Source organism: Chiloscyllium plagiosum, chromosome 13 (genome assembly GCF_004010195.1).
Source record: "Chiloscyllium plagiosum isolate BGI_BamShark_2017 chromosome 13, ASM401019v2, whole genome shotgun sequence".
Lineage (NCBI taxonomy): Eukaryota > Metazoa > Chordata > Chondrichthyes > Orectolobiformes > Hemiscylliidae > Chiloscyllium > Chiloscyllium plagiosum.
In genome coordinates, this window is record NC_057722.1 from 27,437,288 (window position 1) to 27,457,316 (window position 20,029).

Here is a 20,029-nt window from a genome sequence, read left to right on the forward strand (position 1 = left end):
ATGTTTTGTGGCTTATGGGTTCCTGCAACATGCAGATGATCAGGAGCTGGGGAGTTGTTTACAAGTGAAGCTGAGTGGCTCTCACCAACTGAGCAGGTTAGAAATTGAAACAAGTTATGGAGGTAGACATAGAGAGAGGGAAAGAATAGAAGCTGCCTATTCTCTGCAGTAGAGAAAAGCTCAATTTAACCAAGATGAAAATTAATTGCCATTCCTGGAGCAGTTGCTGGCAGCTGCTACTTTTGAATTGAAACAATTCGCGACATTTTCCAAGCAAATCAGTCACTCCATAATCCTTACAAACCAGTGAAAGCTTCCAGAGAGAAAAACAACTACAGAATTCCAATGACCTGGCTAGCTAAAGTAGGATTATCTCAAGAATTAGGAAGCAATGCCTATTGAACTGACTTTCCACCTTCATCAATAATCTGTTTTCCCTATTTGTTTGACTCTGTGTATCTCTATAAAGGAATTTACAAAGGGATTACAGTTTTATTTCGTAGTGTTATAGGCCAATAGTTTATCTGAAGGTCTTGAATAATCACTTATGATAAATTATAAGTCTTGTTCAGTACAGAAACATGTTCCATGCTTTCTACTAATCTTGTCTGAAGGTCAGGGAAACTATTGAACTGTGCATACCTTAAAAACAACTTTAAAGAATGCAAATAGCAGACAGCTCAATTTACAACAAGCTATTCCACTGGGTCTTAATAAGAGGGATAGCAGCTTTCGGGCATTAGCAGCCCCACCTGGAGTGGTGACTCCTATTGTGGAAGTGCCTTTGCTGACCTGCACAACAATTGGAAATTAATAACGGTGAGCAGTTCCATTGGGCTTAATGAAAAATCCTTTTCTTGGAATTAGGACAAACACAGTTGTAGTCATTCGTGCTTGAGGCCCCAATCAAAGATATATGAAGCCTCTTGCTCCAACTTACTTCCAGCCTGTTGAAGGGGGGGCACTCTATTCAGTTAGCATCGCAGCACATTGCAGGAGGTGAGCACTCAGCTGGCAAAATGCTGAGGAGGATTAAAAAAAAGCTCCTAATTGCAGCCTTGAGTAGGTTAAATTGTTGCCTGATCCAATGGTGCAGAAATTAATCCTCTTCTCAAACCTGCCTCTGGTAAATGCACAACACCAGATAAGGGAATGGAGACAATTTCAAATCATGCAAGGTTCTCCACCACAGTCACAATCGGAAATGAACCTGAAGCTTCAATGTGTGTGGATTTATTTACAAATAGTCAGGCTTAATTATGAATACTTTAGTGATGAACAGTAATGCATACTAGTAATAACTAATTACTTCCTTTAATGCTTTCATGTCAGCGTCATTATAATCCAGCACTGATTTTTAGAAGCTACAAAAAACCAGTAATACAACAGAGTGCCTCAAAGAGTAAGAGAAACTGATTAAATAATTATGGGTAGTCTCATATTGTTGAGCTAAGCCATGTATTTGACTGAAAGATTACATAAATTGCATATCAAGCAGAGTTTATATGCAAACTCAAATATTTTATCAGGACACATGACACAGTATTATGTTCTCTAAAAAGCTGAATTTAACAAATGTAATATTACATCATTATTATGTAAACTAAAAGAATGCATTCAGCACACATTAATGGAAGTAAAGCAGTACTTTTAACATTTAGTCAGGCAAGAGATGTAGAAGAGTAGAACGGAAATCAAAATGGTGCAGAAAATCATTAAGTTCAAAATGAAAAGGTGATCAGAAATGCTAAAATTTATTTTTATGTTAAGTTCAATCTTTTAAAACACATTTTAATTATAGTGTAATTATTTTACATTAAAATGCAATAGAAAATAACAGACATGAAATGTCTCAGATGATTGACAAACAAGGTAAGACAGAATAGCATAAAATAATATGTAGTATTTAATATGTGAATTATTAAGTTAGGAAACAGAAAATATCTGTCAGTCATATTTTTACTTTTATTATTCACGTCCATCTTGGAGACAGTGAGGACTGCAGGTGTTGGGAAGTCAGTGTTGATAAAGTATGGAGGTGGAAAAAGCACAGCAGGTCAAGCAGCATCGGAGGAGCAGGGTCCTGCCTGAAATGTTGACTCTCCTGCTTCTCTGGTGCTGCTTGACCTGCTGTGCTTTTTCCAGCTCCAAATTTTATTAACTATTCTTGTCCAAAGCAGTTAACTTTAAATTTCTGTCTATACGGGATACTGGTGGGCTGCCTGTTGTCCAGAACTGCACAAAAATGGAGTTGATTGGGTCATTGCCTCGACCATTATTTCTAATGGACCATTATGGTCCATTAAGATGGTTCCTCCAGTTTCACCATGACCAAGTTCATAGTGGAGGATGCAAGTTCCACATTTGCTTCATTGCTGAATAATACAGCAAATGGCAAGACCAATGGGCAGCACAGTGACTCAGTGGTTAGCACCTCTGCCTCACAGCGGCAGGGACCCGGGTTTGCTTCCAGCCTCGGATGACAGTCTGTGTGGAGCTTGCACATTCTCCCTGTACCTGTTCCTCCGGGTGTTCCGGTTCCCTTCCACAGTCCCAAGATGTGCAGGTTAGGTGAATTGGCCATGCTAAATTGCCCATATTGTTCAAGGATGTGTAGGTTAGGTGCATTAGTCAGGAGTAATAGGGTAGGGGAATGGGTCCGGGTGGGTTACTCTTCGGAGGGTCGGTGTGGACTTGTTGGGCCTAATGGCCTGTTTCCACATTGTAGGGCTTCTGTTCTATTCTATTCTACCAACATTGATTCCCAGTCATTTCTACAAGGACATTTTTTTTCCTTTTTCCAGGATTTTACCAGAAAGTTACTTCAATATCAAATTAATAATTGTATTGACATTTTTAAAAATTAAATAGATACTAAAAGTCAAATATTTGCTTACAGAATGGCTCATAGCTAAAACTGGAATGAACTCATAGAAAATATTTTACAATTTGTTTTATCTTTTTTTCTGATCCACCATCACATTTTACTGTCCTTTCCTCCCTTACAACACAATTCATGGAGCTGATTTAGGCTCCCTCTGATCCTAAAGTAATATTAGCTCATTTCGCTTCTATGACATCCATAGTATTCTAGCAATTATATTTTTTTCAAACAGGGAAGCTGAAAAGCCACCACCAATGGTGTTCTTAACTAGTCATGGTGAAACTTCTAAAGGCTTAACTAATTCAATACTTCTTCCATTTTTCCCCTTATTTCAACATGATGCCTCTGACTCAAATTAATGATAAAACAAGTACTTCGTTTTGGAAGTAGTTTATAAAATGTTACTGAGGCTATTGGCTTCTTTAATTCTAATATTGTTTTGTGATGCTCGCATTTCCCTGCCCCTATCTGTGAAAATATTTTCCTGGACTTTCCACCTGCTCAGTGCTGACCACAAGCAAAAAAAAAACAGATTTCCAACCACGTGCTGAGGGCGGTATGCAAACAAGAAGTGTAAGGAGGCGACCAAAATCAGCAGTCTGCAGCCTCCTTAGGACCCCTTAGGACATTTTAACTGGGGCAGAGTGGAACTAGAAAGCAATGAAACTTAGGCAATAGTCATTGATCTGCCTAAGATTTTGCAAACTCTCAGATTATTTGGGGCTCAGTACAGACCAGGGACAGTGAGACATTTTGACAAGCTTTTAGCAAGGTTTCTTTGAGAAAAAAGTTCAAGTTCATAGTTCCCTGAAGGTAGAGTCACAGGTAAACAGGATAGTAAAGAAGGCATTTGATATGCCTCTCTTTATTGGACAGTGCATTGAACATAGGAGTTGGGATGTCATGATGCAGCTGTACAGAACATTGGTTAGGCCACTTTTGAAATATTGCATTCAGTTCTAGTCTTCCTGCTATAGGAAAGATGTTGTTAAACTTGAAAGGGTGCAGAGAATATTTACAAGAATATTGTCAGGGTTGGAGGGTTTGAGCTATATGGGGAGGCTGAATAGACTCTTTTCCCTGCAGCGTCAGAGACTGAGGCTGAGACCTTATAAAGATTTGTAAATTCATGAGGGGCATGGATAGGCTGAATAGCCAAGGTCTTCTTCCCAGGTAGGGGAGTCCAAACTAGAGGGCATAGATTTTAAGGTGAGAAGGGAAAGATATAAAAGGGACCTAAGTGGCAACATTTTCATGCAGTGAGCTGCCAGAGGAGGTGGTGGAGGCTGGTACAATTACAACATTTAAAAGACATCTGGATAGGTAGTAGAATTAGTTTAGAGGGATATGGGCCAAATGCTGGAAAATGGGACTACATTAATTTCGGATATTTGGTCAGCATGGACGAGTTGGACCGAAGGGTCTGTACAACTCCACGACTCTATAAGGCCTGTATTTCTCTGATTAACATGTCAAAGGATGTGAGTAAAATCCAAATATGTCTAATATTAGTAGTAGATTCTGAAGTTCATTACTGGTTCATCATTACTTGGGGTATTATCTGAGATGGAAATGTGTTGCTGGAAAAGCGCAGCAGGTCAGGCAGCATCCAGGGAACAGGAGAATCGACGTTTCGGGCATAAGCCCTTCTTCAGGGCTTATGTGAGAGACCAGCAAAGTTGAAATATTTTCTTGACCATATTCCCAAAGGTAAACTTTTCCTAAATTTTAACATCTGGTTCTCAAGACCAGACTACATGATTAAGAATACATTGCCTCCAGCTACAACAAATATGCAACCTGCATAAATCATTTCTATATGTCTTGATACGACAAATCAAAATCAAGCTCGGCATGCATATTTCTAGTTGACCGTGATGGATAACATACAACCAAACATGTAAGAAATAATGAAGTTTTTTTTTTTCAATTTAGTATCATTAGATACAACAATTCATGCTCTGTTTCATTCATTGATATTGTACTTCAGAACATTCTGAGGATGGCTCACTGGGCCATAAGTGTTAACATTGTTTCTGTTAATTGTCTAGTGGGTGGTACTTATGGCTCTCCTCAGTATGAACTCTTTCAGATGCAAAGACAACAAAATCTACAATTCCATTTTTAAATCTTAGTAGAATCTTAACTTTTAATCACGACAAGATACTTTATAGGTGACCAAATGGTCCCTTTCTGAACTTTTAATCACTAATTATGTAGACCTGATCCAGGTTTAACGCAAGCCGTTTGACAATTACACAAATAGTAGAAAGTTTAATTTTGTTCGTTGTACAGTGCAATTTGGAATTAGCTTCAAGTTCTGCTGCAATATGTGTGGGTAAAGTGACTTCAGGGCTGTAGCATATTGTTATGTTTTATGACAAAAAAAAATCAATTTTCAATTTTTATTACCTAACTTTTAATACTTGACAAGTTTCATGGACTAAAATGGTTTTAAAGAAGAAGAAACACTGACTTTAGATAGCTGCAGTGACCATATGACCAGGTTGAAAGAAGCTCATAAAACCATTTTTAAAAAGACCTAACCTGAACTAAAATTAATGTCATTAAATTAACTAAAGGAGAAATTCAGATCTGCATCTTCTGTTTGATTTATACTTTTCTGAAGGTTTCAAATACTGAGATGAGAAACTAGCCTTCAGATTATCACGATTGAAAATAAAAACAAAGAAACCTGATATATGAATACATAAATAAGGTGTATTTTGGGCAGAACAGACAAAAGAACAACACAAGGCTTGCTTTCTCTATTACTCCTTGTGTTTTTTTCAGCCTCAAAGAAGACAATGCCAAATGAAAAGCAATATTAGAGAAACATCCAGTCACCAAGAACTCAAAAGTGTCTACAAATTTCACTGTGGAAATTACAAATGAACAATTAAACCAACATGATCTTAGTTTAAACTTCAAACCTCAAGAACTCGACGGACTTTTGATCTGCATATTCCTGACTTTCCTTCTTGATACTAAATAATAAAAACACATTTTCTTGAGCTTGTGTATGTGTCTGATGATTTTTTATTATTATTTTACTTCATAAAAGCAATACATTTCCTTTTCCTTTCACTTAAGAAAGCCTTTCAATTGTCTCCATCAGTGTTGAACCAGCTAACTGCATTTTGAGTGTGTTCTAGTTGCATACTGAAAAATATTGAAAATCTGTTTTGTTGCGAAGTGAGAGGGTTTAAAGAGGGGAGCCAATTCACTTCTCTTCACCTGTTTATCACAAAGAAGTGCAAGGAGCAGTATGAGTGAGCATACATTTTCCTCAGTGGTTTGATGGGAAGGAAGTGAACATATCCAGTTTCTCCAAGATGTCAGTACAGATCTCTATGGGTTAGCCACCAAAACAGAGAACAGGTTTCCGCAATTGGTTGAATAAAACACTAAACCTCGACCTTTCAAACTGAGTCTTTCATTCTTGCCACAACTGTTAACAAAGAGTCTCAATGATGAACACAAAAATCACATTACCAAAATAAAATTGGGCTTTATCTGTGCCAAAATATAATGACAAGGCAGATCACACAGATTTGAACCAAAGTTATTTTATGAATTATGTACTGTATACAGACTGATATGACTGTCGTTAAAAGTAGTGTGTCTTCTATACATACATCACTGCCAGGTTTCCCTCATGGACAAGGTTAATGGATCCGGAATCAGCAACATCCCATTCTGTTGCTTTAAACTGTTGATCTAAGCAGCATTGAAACTTAACATTTAAATGGAAATTTCCCCTTCCTAACTTCACTGCAGTTTCAAAGTGCTGATTATTACTGGAGAGAACCCGGTAGGTAAGATTCAGAGAGAAGAAATTTAAAATCACCAGCAAAAGCCAATAATCAAGTGAGAAGTGTAAATAATCAATTAACTGTCACAGGAACATGACAGTACACATGTTAAAATTATAATAAATGTACTTCTGGGTCACTAGAAGGTAGGAGCATTGTAACCGATGTGAATATAGTAGTACTACATAGTTAAAATCACTATGGAAATACTTACAGCTCCTATGCTTGTTTCATTCTCTTCCACAGCGACATTAACTGGATTTTTTTTTGTGGCCAAAGTACCTGCCTAATTCAGGTTGCATCCTCATTAATGCATGGGTAGATAGATCCTACAATGTGATTAAGACTCAGATGGAATTTTATGCACTGACTGAGCACTATCATGCCCCCACTTGCCCATAGCTATTCATTCCCAAATGAAGGCCCAAAAAAGCCAAAAAAGCTTAAATTTCTCTCTGAAGGTGTAGGAGACGCAACTCTCCCTGCAGCTCTGAAGAAAAGTCTGGATTGTTGCCTAGGAGACTTTACCAACCGTCCTTTACGCACCCCCTCTGCCAATGTCACATGATTTACCTGAGTGCCTGAAGGTGGCTTCATATACCTATGCTTTAACTGTTTGATGCAATATCCACATCATGCATTGACCAGCAGAATATAGATGAGATTCAAGAATTAAAATAGCCTGAGTCTCAAATTAATGGAGCGCTGTTGGTCTTCACTCCTGCCTGCTGCTTACCAAGATCTACTCCTAGTTTTGCATTAATCTTCAGATGGTCAATGATGTTTCTTTTCCTTGGCATGGATTTCAAAATAATCAGCATGCACACAGATATTTATGCAGCCAGTGTTTTTTTTTCCAAAATACTTTCATCAGGATGAAAAATTCCTGATGGGTACAAAATCTGTAATAACATTTTTTTTTAAATAATCTGCCCTGAAGATGAAATTAAACTTTCCTTAATGAGTGTTTATCTGAAGTGCAAGTTCTTTATAAAAAGATGCACAGTATCAAAATGAGAACACAAGTAATGAAAACCATAAAACAAGATAGGAAATCCAGGAGTGCTCCATTCAAAACTGAATAAATTTACTTGTCTTATTTTTGTCAAAGGTCACAATTATTTTAAGCTTTATTTAATGACCAATAAAGTATTTTAGATTTTATGCATTAGCCCTACACTTCTAACAAGTCAAAAGCAAAAGGACACAGCTGTTAGTTACAGCTTAAAAACAAATAAGATCAGCACAGGAAGCCATGTTAAGAGAAAGTACATATCCGTATTAAAGAATCACAAGATGAACTAGTACTTATTCTGCTAACATGATGATCCACATTTATTTCAACTTTTGTTTCAACTATTAAACTTTTAAAGTAACATTATTGTGCAAAATTATAAATTAAAAGTAAAAAGTAAATCAGTGACTTTACGTACTTTGTAGTAACTGTTTCCTCTTTCACAGCAAAATGTAGAGGGTCAATTTAACTCTATTTTCTGTTTCTTTGAACGAAAATAAGTCAGTTCTAAAAATCCCCTTCTAAGACATTCAGATACTGATCCATTGCATTGAATATAAACTAAATTCTGTGTTGTGACACAAAGCTGCTTGTTTCACATAATGAAGTAACATTTCCAACAAACCCTTTGTACAGTTTTATTCTAGACCACTACAATTTTAAAACAGCATGCCAAATTATTTACATGCACGACAACCATGCTACACATCTGATTCTAATGTTGAAGAAGTCTTAAAAACAGCTATCCAAATGATTTACATTTGGTACAGGTTTCTCTTCCAAACTATGTGGCAATTATTCTAGCTATGTAATTTCTTAGTGCAATTGGATTCACCTGTATCTTAAGCTCCAAGTTGAAATACAGCTTGTAACCACAAAGAAATTTTAATACTATATTCTAAAATAAACCAAAATTATTTTCTCAAATTTCAATTATCACCAGAAGTAAGTTACCAAAGGTATGTGATTCCAGTCACACTATCGTCTCTTATAATTACAGTGTCATATTGTTAAAGCTCTACAGAAAATTAAGGTTAATACATACTGTACTGAATCTCTGTTCCTCAGCTTGACCTACTCTCTTCCGAGTTCTTCGCTTTCTCCGAAAATCAATGCTGTGATCTCTTTTGAAAACTTTAACTCTGAAACTCATGTTTGTATTCACATCCACAGGAAAGTCAAAGGCAATTCAATCTAAAAATGGCTGCAGAATCTCAGGTTGAAGAGAATACACAATCTGCTTTTACATAGTCAGTTGCTGTGGAAGGGGAAGTGCGTAAATGTACATGAGAAACCTATGTCACAGTACAAATGTACAGAAGGAAACAAAAACCAAAACTCACATCATTATCTGGTGACACAATACGGATCATACTGCAGACAATTATTTTTTGTAACAGAATAATCCTGACACCTTTTTTGTTAAGAGCAGATAAATAAATCCTGGTGCTTTGCCAGATTAAACTGGTAAAATAGTTAACAATGTCAAGAACCAAATGTAACGATGCACTATAAAATATCATTCAGTTCGACTGCATAGACATGACGTCTGGTAGAGAAGTGGCTACAATTTCTGTTGAGTTTTCCTTCACAAAATCCATCAATACTCCAGAGTAAAACGTCTCACCATACAATCTTCTGAAGTCTAATCTGAATATTTACAAATCACATATAGTGTTTTCATGTCATATTTACAGTGGTACTGGAGTTAGTCTGTCCTATACAGGATTCGATTCTCCAGACTAATAATTATTCCCAAAATATCCAACACTAAGTTGAGTAAAATTGTTCTGTTTTTAAAAACTTTATTAGCCTTCCACTGGAAATACTTCAGGGTAAGAACCTATTCCATACATTTAAGGAACAAAAAAAAAGCATATAAGACTGAATACAGAATATGGATGAGCAATAGCATTAAGCAGAATTTTAACTGTTAAGAGGGGTCAGGCATGTGTGCAGGTATGAAAAGGAACTGGATTTTCTGAGGAGTGGCAGCCACAGGTTATTTACATGAGAAAAGAGAATCATATTCCTGGCGGAGATTTCTTTCATAAATGCTGCCAAAGTGCAGAGTATACCTTCAATCCAACTGTGTCCTCATAGCGTGGTATTGTTGGGGGATGACAAACCATTTTACCTAGTAGTAGGTGCTGCATTTTGTGAATTAAATGTCCATCAGCACAGACATTTTGACAGCCTCTGTGAAAGGGGAAATATGTAAGTGTGAAATTAGAGCATTGGTCATTGGCTACCAGGCAAGTGATTCAGTACTTAGGCTAGTGGGAAGTTAAGTGTCCGGGATGGGATTCTGCCATTTTGGGTAGTGGACAGGGGAAGACCCATGTCCCAAAAGGATGTCGGGTCCGATGGAAGGGGAGAGGGTAGGCTCCAAGTCAGGGTCTTGGGGGTGTAAGGGGTCTGGGGTGGTGTAGTTGGGTGGTCTAAGTTGCTAAGTTGGAGGACCAGATTAATGTTCCCTATGAGTTAGACTAAGTTTCCAGCTGGCTAACTTCTTTGAGGTGACTATTAACTTTCAGTGGAACCCCCTGAATTCTCAGACTTTGACATTTTTACAGGATTCCAGGGACAAGGGAATTGTCCATCGGAATCGGCAATTTCTTCCACAAGTCAATATATCATAACTGATCCTATAATCCTTAATTCTACATTCTTGCCTATTTTTCCTAATCCTTGATTTGATTACTGATTAAAATCTTTCGATCCCAGCCTTGAATATACGAAATGACCAACCATGAGGAGCCCTATGTGGTAAAGAATTCCATGGATGCTATCCTCCAAGGTAAAATACCTCCTTATCTTTGTCTTAAATGGATGATCTCTTAACCTGAAACCTTCTGGACTTAGATTGTCCCATAAGGGAAAACAACTTTTCCTTACATATTCTGTCAAGCCCCCTAAGAACATATAGGTTCCCTTACATGCAGAGCGGTGCCCTCTTATTCTTCTAAATCCCAATGAGTACAAGCCAAAGCTACTCAATGTCTTCTCAAAAGAAAATCCCTCCATACCCACAATTAACCTAGTGAACCTTCTCTGGACTTTCTCCAATGCCAGTATTTATTTTCTTAGAGAAGGCGAAGAAAGCTATTCACAGTATGCCAGCTATGGTCTGGCCAGTGTCTTATACAGTGTCAGCAAAACATCTCTATTTTTATACATCATTCTCTTTTAAGTAAAGGCAAACCGTCTATTTGCCTTCCCTATTATCCACCAAACTTAAATGCTAATATTTTGTAAATCATGCACAAGAGCCCCAAATTCCCTTTGTGCTGTAGCTTTTTACAGCCCTCCTATCCAAGTCTGCTTGGTTGGACAAGCTGGCTTATTCCTGCCACCGTTAGAAAATGGCACTTTGACCTCACAGATCCCACAGGAGTACTCCCACTTAAGAAAAAGAGACGGGATAGTGTCCATCACTAGGTAAAAACAATGACTGCAGAAGCTGGAAATCAGATTCTGGAGTAGAGTGGTGCTGGAAAAGCACAGCAGTTCAGGCAGCATCCGAGGAGCAGGAAAATCAACGTTTTGGGCAAAACCCTTCATCAGGAATACAGGCAGAGTGCCTGAAGGGTGGAGAGATAAATGGGAGGAGGGTGGGGATGGGGAGAAAGTAGCATAGAGTACAATAGGTGAGTGGGGGTGGGGATGAAGGTGATAGGTAAGGGAGGAGGGTGGGGGAAGGCAGCAAAGAGTACAATGGGTGGATGGGGGTGGGTTGAAAGTGATAGTTCAGAGAGGAGGGTGGAGTGGATAGGTGGAAAGGAAGATAGGCCGGTAGGACAGGTCATGGGGACGGTGCTGAGCTGGAAGTTTGGAACTGGGGTGAGGTGGGGAAAGGGGAAATGAGGAAACTGATGAAGTCCTGGGGTTGAAGTGTTGATCTCCTCCCCATTCCTCAGATTACTGAATTCTCAGGAATCATTGTATAGTTCAGCTAATCAGACCTTGAAAGGATTTCTAGATATCATTCCTTAGACAGATTCAGAGTATCATTATGTCTGCCCTACCTGACTGGCTGGGAAACTTAAAAGTATGTTAATACTGTATCTAAATTACAGAATTACAAATGGGTACTTGGCTGACAACCAAGTCCCTCTGTTAGGGTATGTAAGTACAGATTTGTTAAGATTGCAGTCAGCTAATATTATTGAACATAAATTCAACTGGAAATCACATTATTTACTTTAGTAAGTGGAAAATTCAGAATAGATATATAGCTTACTCAAATATCCAAAAATACTGCAAGTTAGATTAAATCACAAAGCATTCAAATGTAGTTATCTCATGTTCCGACAACCTGTGTGATGAATAAGCTTGACCTCACTCCAGAGAAGTGCACATTTTTAACCTTTCCAAATAATCGTATATAACTAAAAGTACATTTATAAATGTTAAACCATGATAGGGATTTATGTTACAAACCACATTATACTTTGCTTAATACTATGCAAGTAGACAGGAAATATTGAGCTTTGTCCATTATCATGCACATCACTAATTTGGCATTTCCTGAGTCTCTATTTCACAGAAAGCCAAATGCAAAAATATTATGTACTTTAAATAGTCACTAATGGCACTCAATATATACTAATAGGTGAAGCTACTATCCAAATAATATTTATCTCAGTAAAAAGCAACAATTGCAAAATAAAATCCATAAATTAAATAGAGGAGTACTTTTTTCCCATTTTTAAGATCAAAGTGATCAATAAACATTCCATGAAAGCATTTTTTCTCAAACTTTTAGATATTTTGTGGCAATGTTAATTTTATCACAGCATACTTGTTCTATGACACAAGAGCTGATCTGACAAATATTGAAAACTGAGTTGCTAGGGTGCTGATTTCCAAATAGCTCAAATTTTGTCAGCGTTTCAGAATACCAAATTGGATGGTGGAATCTTACAGGGGTCTGTGGTGTGAGCTTTGGCGAAATATGTGACAGAATCAGGTGACAAGTCCAGCTAAATCCATCACTCCACGCTTTTCACAAGCAGCGTACTGTGTTTCTCACTAGGCAGTGGTGAGATTCTAGTTGATAGGGATTAATATTTGTTAAACATCTTGTTAATATCACAACTAAGTAAAAACAATGACTGCAGATGCTGGAAACCAGATTCTGGAGTTGAGTGGTGCTGAAAAGCACAGCAGTTCAGGCAGCATCTGAGGCGCAGGAAAATCAACGTTTTGGGCAAAAGCCCTTCATCAGGAATACAGGCAGGGTGCCTGAAGGGTGGAGAGATAAATGAGAGGAGGGTGGGGATGGGGAGAAAGTAGCATAGAGTACAATAGGTGAATGGGGGTGGGGATGAAGATGATAGGTCAGGGAGGAGGGTGGGGGAAGGTAGCAAAGAGTACAATGGGTGGATGGGGGTGGAATGAAGGTGATAGGTCAGAGAGGAGGGTGGAGTGGATAGGTGGAAAGGACAATAGGCAGGTAGGACAGGTCATGGGGACAGTGCAGAACTGGAAGTTTGGAACTGGGGTGAGGTGGGGGAAGGGGAAATGAGGAAACTGGTGAAGTCCACATTGATTCCCTGGGGTTGAAGTGTTCCGAGGCGGAAGATGAGGCGTTCTTCCTCCAGGCGTCGGTTGGTGAGTGAGCGGCGGTGAAGGAGGCCCAGGACCTCCATGTCCTCGGCAGAGTCGAAGGGAGAGTTGAAATGTTGGGCCGCAAGGCAGTGTGGTTGATTGGTGTGGGTGTCCCAGAGATGTTCCCTAAAACGCTCTGCTAGGAGGCGTCCAGTCTCCCCAATGTAGAGGAGACCGTATCGGGAGCAACAGATACAATAAATTATATTGGTGGATGTGCAGGTAAACCTTTGATGGATGTGGAAGACTCCTTTAGGGCCTTGGATGGAGGTGAGGGAGGAGGTGAGGGCACAAGTTTTGCAATCCTGCGGTGGCAGGGGAAGGTGCCAGGACGGGAGGGTGGGCATGGACCTGACCAGGTAGTCACGGAGGGAACAGTCTTTGCGGAAGGCGGAAAGGGGTGGGGAGGGAAATATATCCCTGGTGGTGAGGTCCTTTTGGAGGTGGCAGAAATGTCGGTGGATGATTTGGTTTATGCGAAGGTTGGTAGGGTGGAAGGTGAGCACCAGGGGCGTTCTGTCCTTGTTACAGGGTGTGGTGGGGACTGAGGACGGAGGTGTGGGATGTGGATGAGATGCATTGGAGGACATCTTTAACCACGTGGGAAGGGAAATTGCGGTCTCTAAAGAAGGAGGCCATCTGGTGTGTTCTGTGGTGGAACTGGTCCTCCTGGGAGCAGATAAGGCAGAGGCGGAGGAATTGGGAATACGGGATGGCATTTTTGCAGGAGGTAGTGTGGGAAGAGGTATAATCCAGGTAGCTGTGGGAGTCGGTGGGTTTGTAAAAAATGTTGGTGTCAAGTCAGTCATCATTAATGGAGATGGAGAGGTCCAGGAAGGGGAGGGAGGTGTCTGACATGGTCCAGGTCAATTTAAGGTCAGTGTGGAATGTGTTGATGAAGTTGATGAATTGCTCAACCTCCTCGCAGGAGCACGAGGTGGCGCCAATGCAGTCATCAATGTAGCGGAGGAAGAGGTGGGGAGTGGTACTGGTGTAATTATGGAAGATGGAATGTTCTACGCAGCCAACAAAGAGACAGGCATTGCTGGGTCCCATATGGGTGCCCATGGCTACCCCTTTGGTCTGGAAGAAGTGGGAGGATTCGAAGGAGAAATTGTTAAGAGTGAGGACCAGTTCAGCCAAATGAATGAGAGTGTTATTGGAAGGGTACTGTTGGGGACGTCGGGAGAGGAAGAAACGGAGGGCTTGGAGGCCCTGGTCATGATGGATCGAGGTGTAGAGGGACTGGATATCCATGGTGAAGATGAGGCATTGGGGACCGGGGAAACGGGAGTCTTGGAGGAGGTGGAGGGCATGGGTGGTGTCTCAAATGTATGTGGGGGGTTCCTGGACTAGGGGGGATAGAACAGTGTCGAGGTAGGTAGAAGAAATGAGTTCAGTGGGGCAGGAGCATGCTGAGACAATGGGTCGGCCAGGGTGGTCGGGCTTGTGGAAATTAGGAAGGAGGTAGAACCGGGCAGTGCGGGGTTCCCAGACTATGAGATTGGAAGCTGTGGGTGGGAGATCTCTGAGGTGATAAGGTTCTGTATGGTCTGGGAGATGATGGTTTGGTGATGGGGGTGGGGTCATGGTCGAGGGTCGGTAGGAGGAGGTGTCCTTGAGTTGCCGTCTGGCTTCAGCAGTGTAGATGTCAGTGTGCCAAACTACCACTGCACCCCCTTTATCTGCTGGCTTGATGGTGAGGTCGGGATTGGAGCAGAGGGAGTGGAGGGCAGCGCGTTGTGAGGGTGAGAGGTTGGAGTGGGGGAGGGGGGTAGATAGGTTGAGGCAGTTAATGTCCCCGTGGCAGTTGGAAATGAAGAGGTCAAGGGCGGGTAATAGGCAGCACAGGTGGTCCAGGAGGATGGAGTGTATTGGAGGCGGGCGAAAGGGTCCTCGGAAGGTGGGCGGGAGTCACAACCAATGTCACAACTAAACCAATGGGTACCTGGAAGACTCTGCTCATTTCTTGTTCCAAACGACCTCCATTGAGACATAGAGATGAAACAGACCCTTCGATCCAACATGTCCATGCCGACCAGATATCCCAACCCATTCTAGTCCCACCTGCCAGCACCCGGCCCATGTCCCTCCAAACCCTTCCTATTCATGTACCCATCCAGATGCCTTTTAAATGTTGCAACTGTACTAAACTCCACCACTTCCTCTGGCAGCTGATTCCATACACGTACCACCCTCTACATGAAAAGGTTGCCCCTTAGGTCTCTTTTATATCTTTCCCCTCTCATCCTAAACCTATGCCCTCAGGTTCTGGACTCCCCAACCCCATGGAAAAGACTTTGTCTATTTATCCTATCCATGTCCCTCATGATTTTATAAACCTCTATAAGGTCACCTCTCAATTTCTGACACCCCAGGAAAAACAGCCCCAGCCTGTTCAGCCTCTCCCTATAGCTCAAATCCTCCAATCCTGGCTACACCCTTGTAAATCTTTTCTGAACCCTTTCAAGTTTCACAACATCTTTCCAATAGGAAGGAGACCAGAATTGCATGCAATATTCCAACAGTGGCCTAACCAATGTCGTGTACCTCACAACTCCTGTACTCAATACTCTGACCAATAAAGGAGAGCAAACCAAATGCCTTCTTCACTATTCTATCTACCCGTGACTCCACTTTCAAGGAGCTATGAACCTGCACTCCAAGGTCTCTTTGTTCAGCAACACGCCCTAGGACCTTACCATTAAGTGTATAAGTCCTGCTAAGATTTGCTTTCCCAAAATGCAGCACCTCGCATTTATCTAAATTAAACTCCGTCTGCCACTTCTCAGCCCATTGGCCCATCTGGTCAAGATCCTGTTGTAGTCTGAGATAACCCTCTTTGCTGTCCACTACACCTCCAATTTTGGTGTCATCTGCAAACTTACTAACTGTACCTCTTATGCTCACATCCAAATCATTTATGTAAATGAAGAAAAGTAGTGGACCCAGTACCGATCCTTGTGCCACTCCACTGGTCACAGGCCTCCAGTCTGAAAAACAACCCTCCATCACTACCCTCTGTCTTCTACCTTTGAGCCAGTTCTGTAACCAAATGCCTCCATGTTAGTTACTGGCTGACAATATGTCAGTGTGCAAACTATGGGCACAAACAACGTTCACCATCATCCAAGGATATTGCATTTGGTATTGACCATCCCAACCATCATGGAACCTCTACAATATACAAGCAGGCCACTTAGGAAATGCAGACATGCATTGAAGGCACATTGGCAACTGACCTGGAGAAGGCTGCAGCAGGAACGGTTTGCTTGCAGGGACAGGCACCTGATTCACAGAATGGACCAGGCTGCACCTCAGGGCTGCTCACTTGCATTCTTAATGCTTGCTCACTTGATACCTACCTGCATATCTTCAACATCTATGCCTTGCCATGCCATTCCATACTACACCTGTTGGCACTTTGGTGCTTCAGCGAGAGCTAAACGTTATCATCACTGTCATTTTGAGGTGATCATTAGTGCAGATACACAGACAGTTGTTGAAACTTTATTGCTGGAACAGCACAGCAGGTCAGGCAGCATCCAGGGAACAGGAGATTCGACGTTTCGGGCACAGGCCCTTCCTCAGGAAACAGACAGACTTGTCAGTATGGAACTGTCCTGAATCGGGCACAACTTGGTGAAAGGCGCACTGAAAGGGCAATCTAATATCTACAGTATCTGCCAGCTGCCTTCATGGCAAACACATTGAATGTGCATTCAAGGAAATTGCCATGTCAGAAACTGGTGTGGGTTAGATCTCTGTCCTGTCAAGGGGGTGAGCAGGCAGCTGGGTATCCCATCAGTCATGGGTACCATCCATACACAATCCAGGGGCTTCAACACGGTCAGTCATCCCCTTGGGATGCTCAAGGTCACAGGGTATGTCCCAAAACAGTCTAAGGGATGCTCAGCAGTCTGTCCTGTAGGGGCAGCAATCAGTGGGACTGCATATCAGCAATCATATCAAGAGGTAGCTATACTCAGGGTGGGTGGAATAAGTGTCCGTTTGAGGGATAGAAGTGTCTGTTGGACGCCTCTAGATTGGAACAAGAAAAAACATGAAGGAGCCATTTGCAAAACCCAGCTACATTTAATTCGCAATCACTTTTTTGTTATGTATGTAGAGTGATTAGATTAGATTAGATTAGATTAGATTCCCTACAGTGTGGAAACAGGCCCTTCGACCCAACCAGTCCACACTGTGAAAGTGCTTAGGGATTAGATGTTGGTCAAAGCCAATTTACGACATGTAAATGATGCTTGCAAACTGACTCGGGCATCTCAACTATGTTGAAATGATGAGCAACAACCAAAATGAAGGGAGCCACTTTTCGTGCAACTTCCATGAGTCTTGTGTAAGGTACACAACTTTGTTTCTTCATCTGCCATATAAGTGCTACGATGGTCTGTACTGAATGCTGTGTGAGGTTTAATGTTTCATGTAGGTTCATGGTAGGTATAGGCACTGCAGGCACTCCCTTCTCAATGACATTAGGTGGTTGCTCAGCTAATGCAGCACCTTCATGAAGTTGCTGCAAAACTGAGATTGAACATAAAATCATAGAATCCCTACAGTGTGGAAGCAGTCCATTCAGCCCATTGAGTCCACACCAATCCACCAGACCCACCCCACTACCCTATCCTCTAACTCATGCATTTCCCATGGCCAATCCACCTAACTGCATATCTTTGGACTGTGGGAGGAAACCAGAGCACCCAGAGGAAGCCCACAAAGACATAGAGAATGTGCAAACCCCATACAAGTAGTAACCACAGGGTAGAATCGAATCCAGGTCCCTGGCAAGGTGAGGCAGGTTCCCTATGTCCCACAATGAAGAGGGACCTGAGGGCTGCAGTAGTGGGAGGCCATCCTTTCCCAGTGGCTGTAAATGTCACTGAGGCATGGAACGTTGACACAAGTAGCTCCTTCCAGGGAGTGATGGGTAACCTGTGTGGGATCTCTCAACCATTCACCTCCAAAAGCAGCAGGACAGTGATCAAAGTGCAAGATCACACCAGTTCCGTTTGCTTTCCCAAGATGAGGTCAGTGCTGCAGACTAGGCAGTGGAACTCAGGACCATAGCTGGCTTCCCCAAGTGAAGCAGGTCACACACAGAGGTCTGACACTGAGAGAGCTGTATAACAACACTGCAGAATTCATCAACAGGAAGGGTAATTTATTCACTGTTCAAGAGATCTGAGATCACCCTGATCACTTCCTGGAGGTTTGTGCCCACTATCCTGGCAGCTGCCTTCTGGAGCACTCTCATGTACCTGGTGACTTTGAGGATCCAAGGCTAGTCACTGGGGAACAATGGATAACCACTGCAACCATGACTCAGAGGACCACTGCATAACCCCCTCAACCAGGGACATGATGCAGCTCAGTATAAGGTTGTTTAAGTTGCAGCTCTGCTCTTTGGAGGGGAGCTCCTCCGTATAGTATGAACACAATGTGCTGTATCATCTTGCCACACTGTGTTACGTGCAATTGGAACAGGCAATGAAGGAATGTACTGGATGCTGAGGAATTAGGAAAACAGGAGCTGGGGAGAGAGAGAAAAACACTGGGGAGAAGTAAGCTGATATTTTTATTGACAGTACTCAACCGCAATAGTTGCTACAATCCAGACGGACAAGCAGGAGGCTGGAAGAACACAGCAAGCCATGCACCATCAGGGGGTCGAGAAGTCAACCGAGCCTGAAACTCCCTTAAAACCACATATTGCTATTGAATAATGCATATACTTACTGCATACAGTCATTTGCCTTTTCAATAATAACTGCATACTGATCCAGATCGTCCTGAATCTCTTATCTTTTTATCATAGTTTCTCAAGCAATATAAAATATTTTGTATTTTATGGAATAGATTGCCCATAATTTTGATTACACTGAAAAATGGCATTGATAAATCCTTTCCTTTAACTACAGTAGCTTTTGTGATAATACTGTTTCTATGACAAAGTTTGGAAAGGAATTCCAGGATTTTGCCCCAACAGTAATGAAGTAAGAGTAACATATATGGCAATCAATATGCCATACAATTTGGATGGGTATTGCAGGTGCCGTAAAGATCTTTGTGTTTTACTCCTTCTCAAAGTAGGTTTTATGTTTAAGGAGTAAATTTGGTGAGTTTTTGAATTTCATTCAGTAGCTGTTTTGGAATGCTTATGAAGTTTGTGAGAAGTAACATTTATAATGACTTCAATCTCAAGGACTCTAAGCAAATGGACTGCATTGTCCTGGAAGGTGTCAAGCATTTTAGAGCAGATTCAGTTCAATGTGAATCTATCATCACATACTGCATTGAGCACTGCACAAAATGGAAAGAAACTGAAACATCAGGAGATGAACTACTTGACAGCATAGCTTGCCTCTGCCTCACACTTGTAATGAGAATACTGATATAACTATTCCAGTTCACCTGGAGGTCAGTGCTGAGAATCAAGATGTTCATGAGTAAACTTATGGCAACACAAAAAATGAGGAAGAGGTGGTTGGGACTTTCCTTATGGATTATTTATCACATACTGCTGAATTCCTCCTGCTCAGCTAGCTACAAACCAGTTGTTAATTTACTGAGATTCAACAAACTAACTGGAAATCTGTGTGCGTGTGAGACCATCATTTGAGAAAACAAGCTGCAATAATACAATAAAAAAGTACTCTTCAATTTACACCCATTTTAAGCAAA

The 20,029-nt window shown here is 41.2% G+C and overlaps 1 protein-coding gene across 9 annotated transcripts in view; it reads right to left on the reverse strand.

Moving 5' to 3' along the window:
• The window catches only part of dock10 (dedicator of cytokinesis 10), a 333,676-nt gene that overhangs the window by 221,818 nt on the left and 91,829 nt on the right, over positions 1-20,029 (reverse strand). Inside the window, exon 1 of one of the 9 annotated variants that reach the window (XM_043702108.1) lies at positions 8,760-8,918. The exons of the other annotated variants lie outside the window; for them this stretch is intronic. Coding sequence (XP_043558043.1) covers positions 8,760-8,867 — 108 coding nt within the window. The 5' untranslated portion in view covers positions 8,868-8,918. Of the gene's footprint in view, positions 1-8,759; positions 8,919-20,029 lie in introns of those variants that run through there. 9 annotated transcript variants of the gene reach the window in all.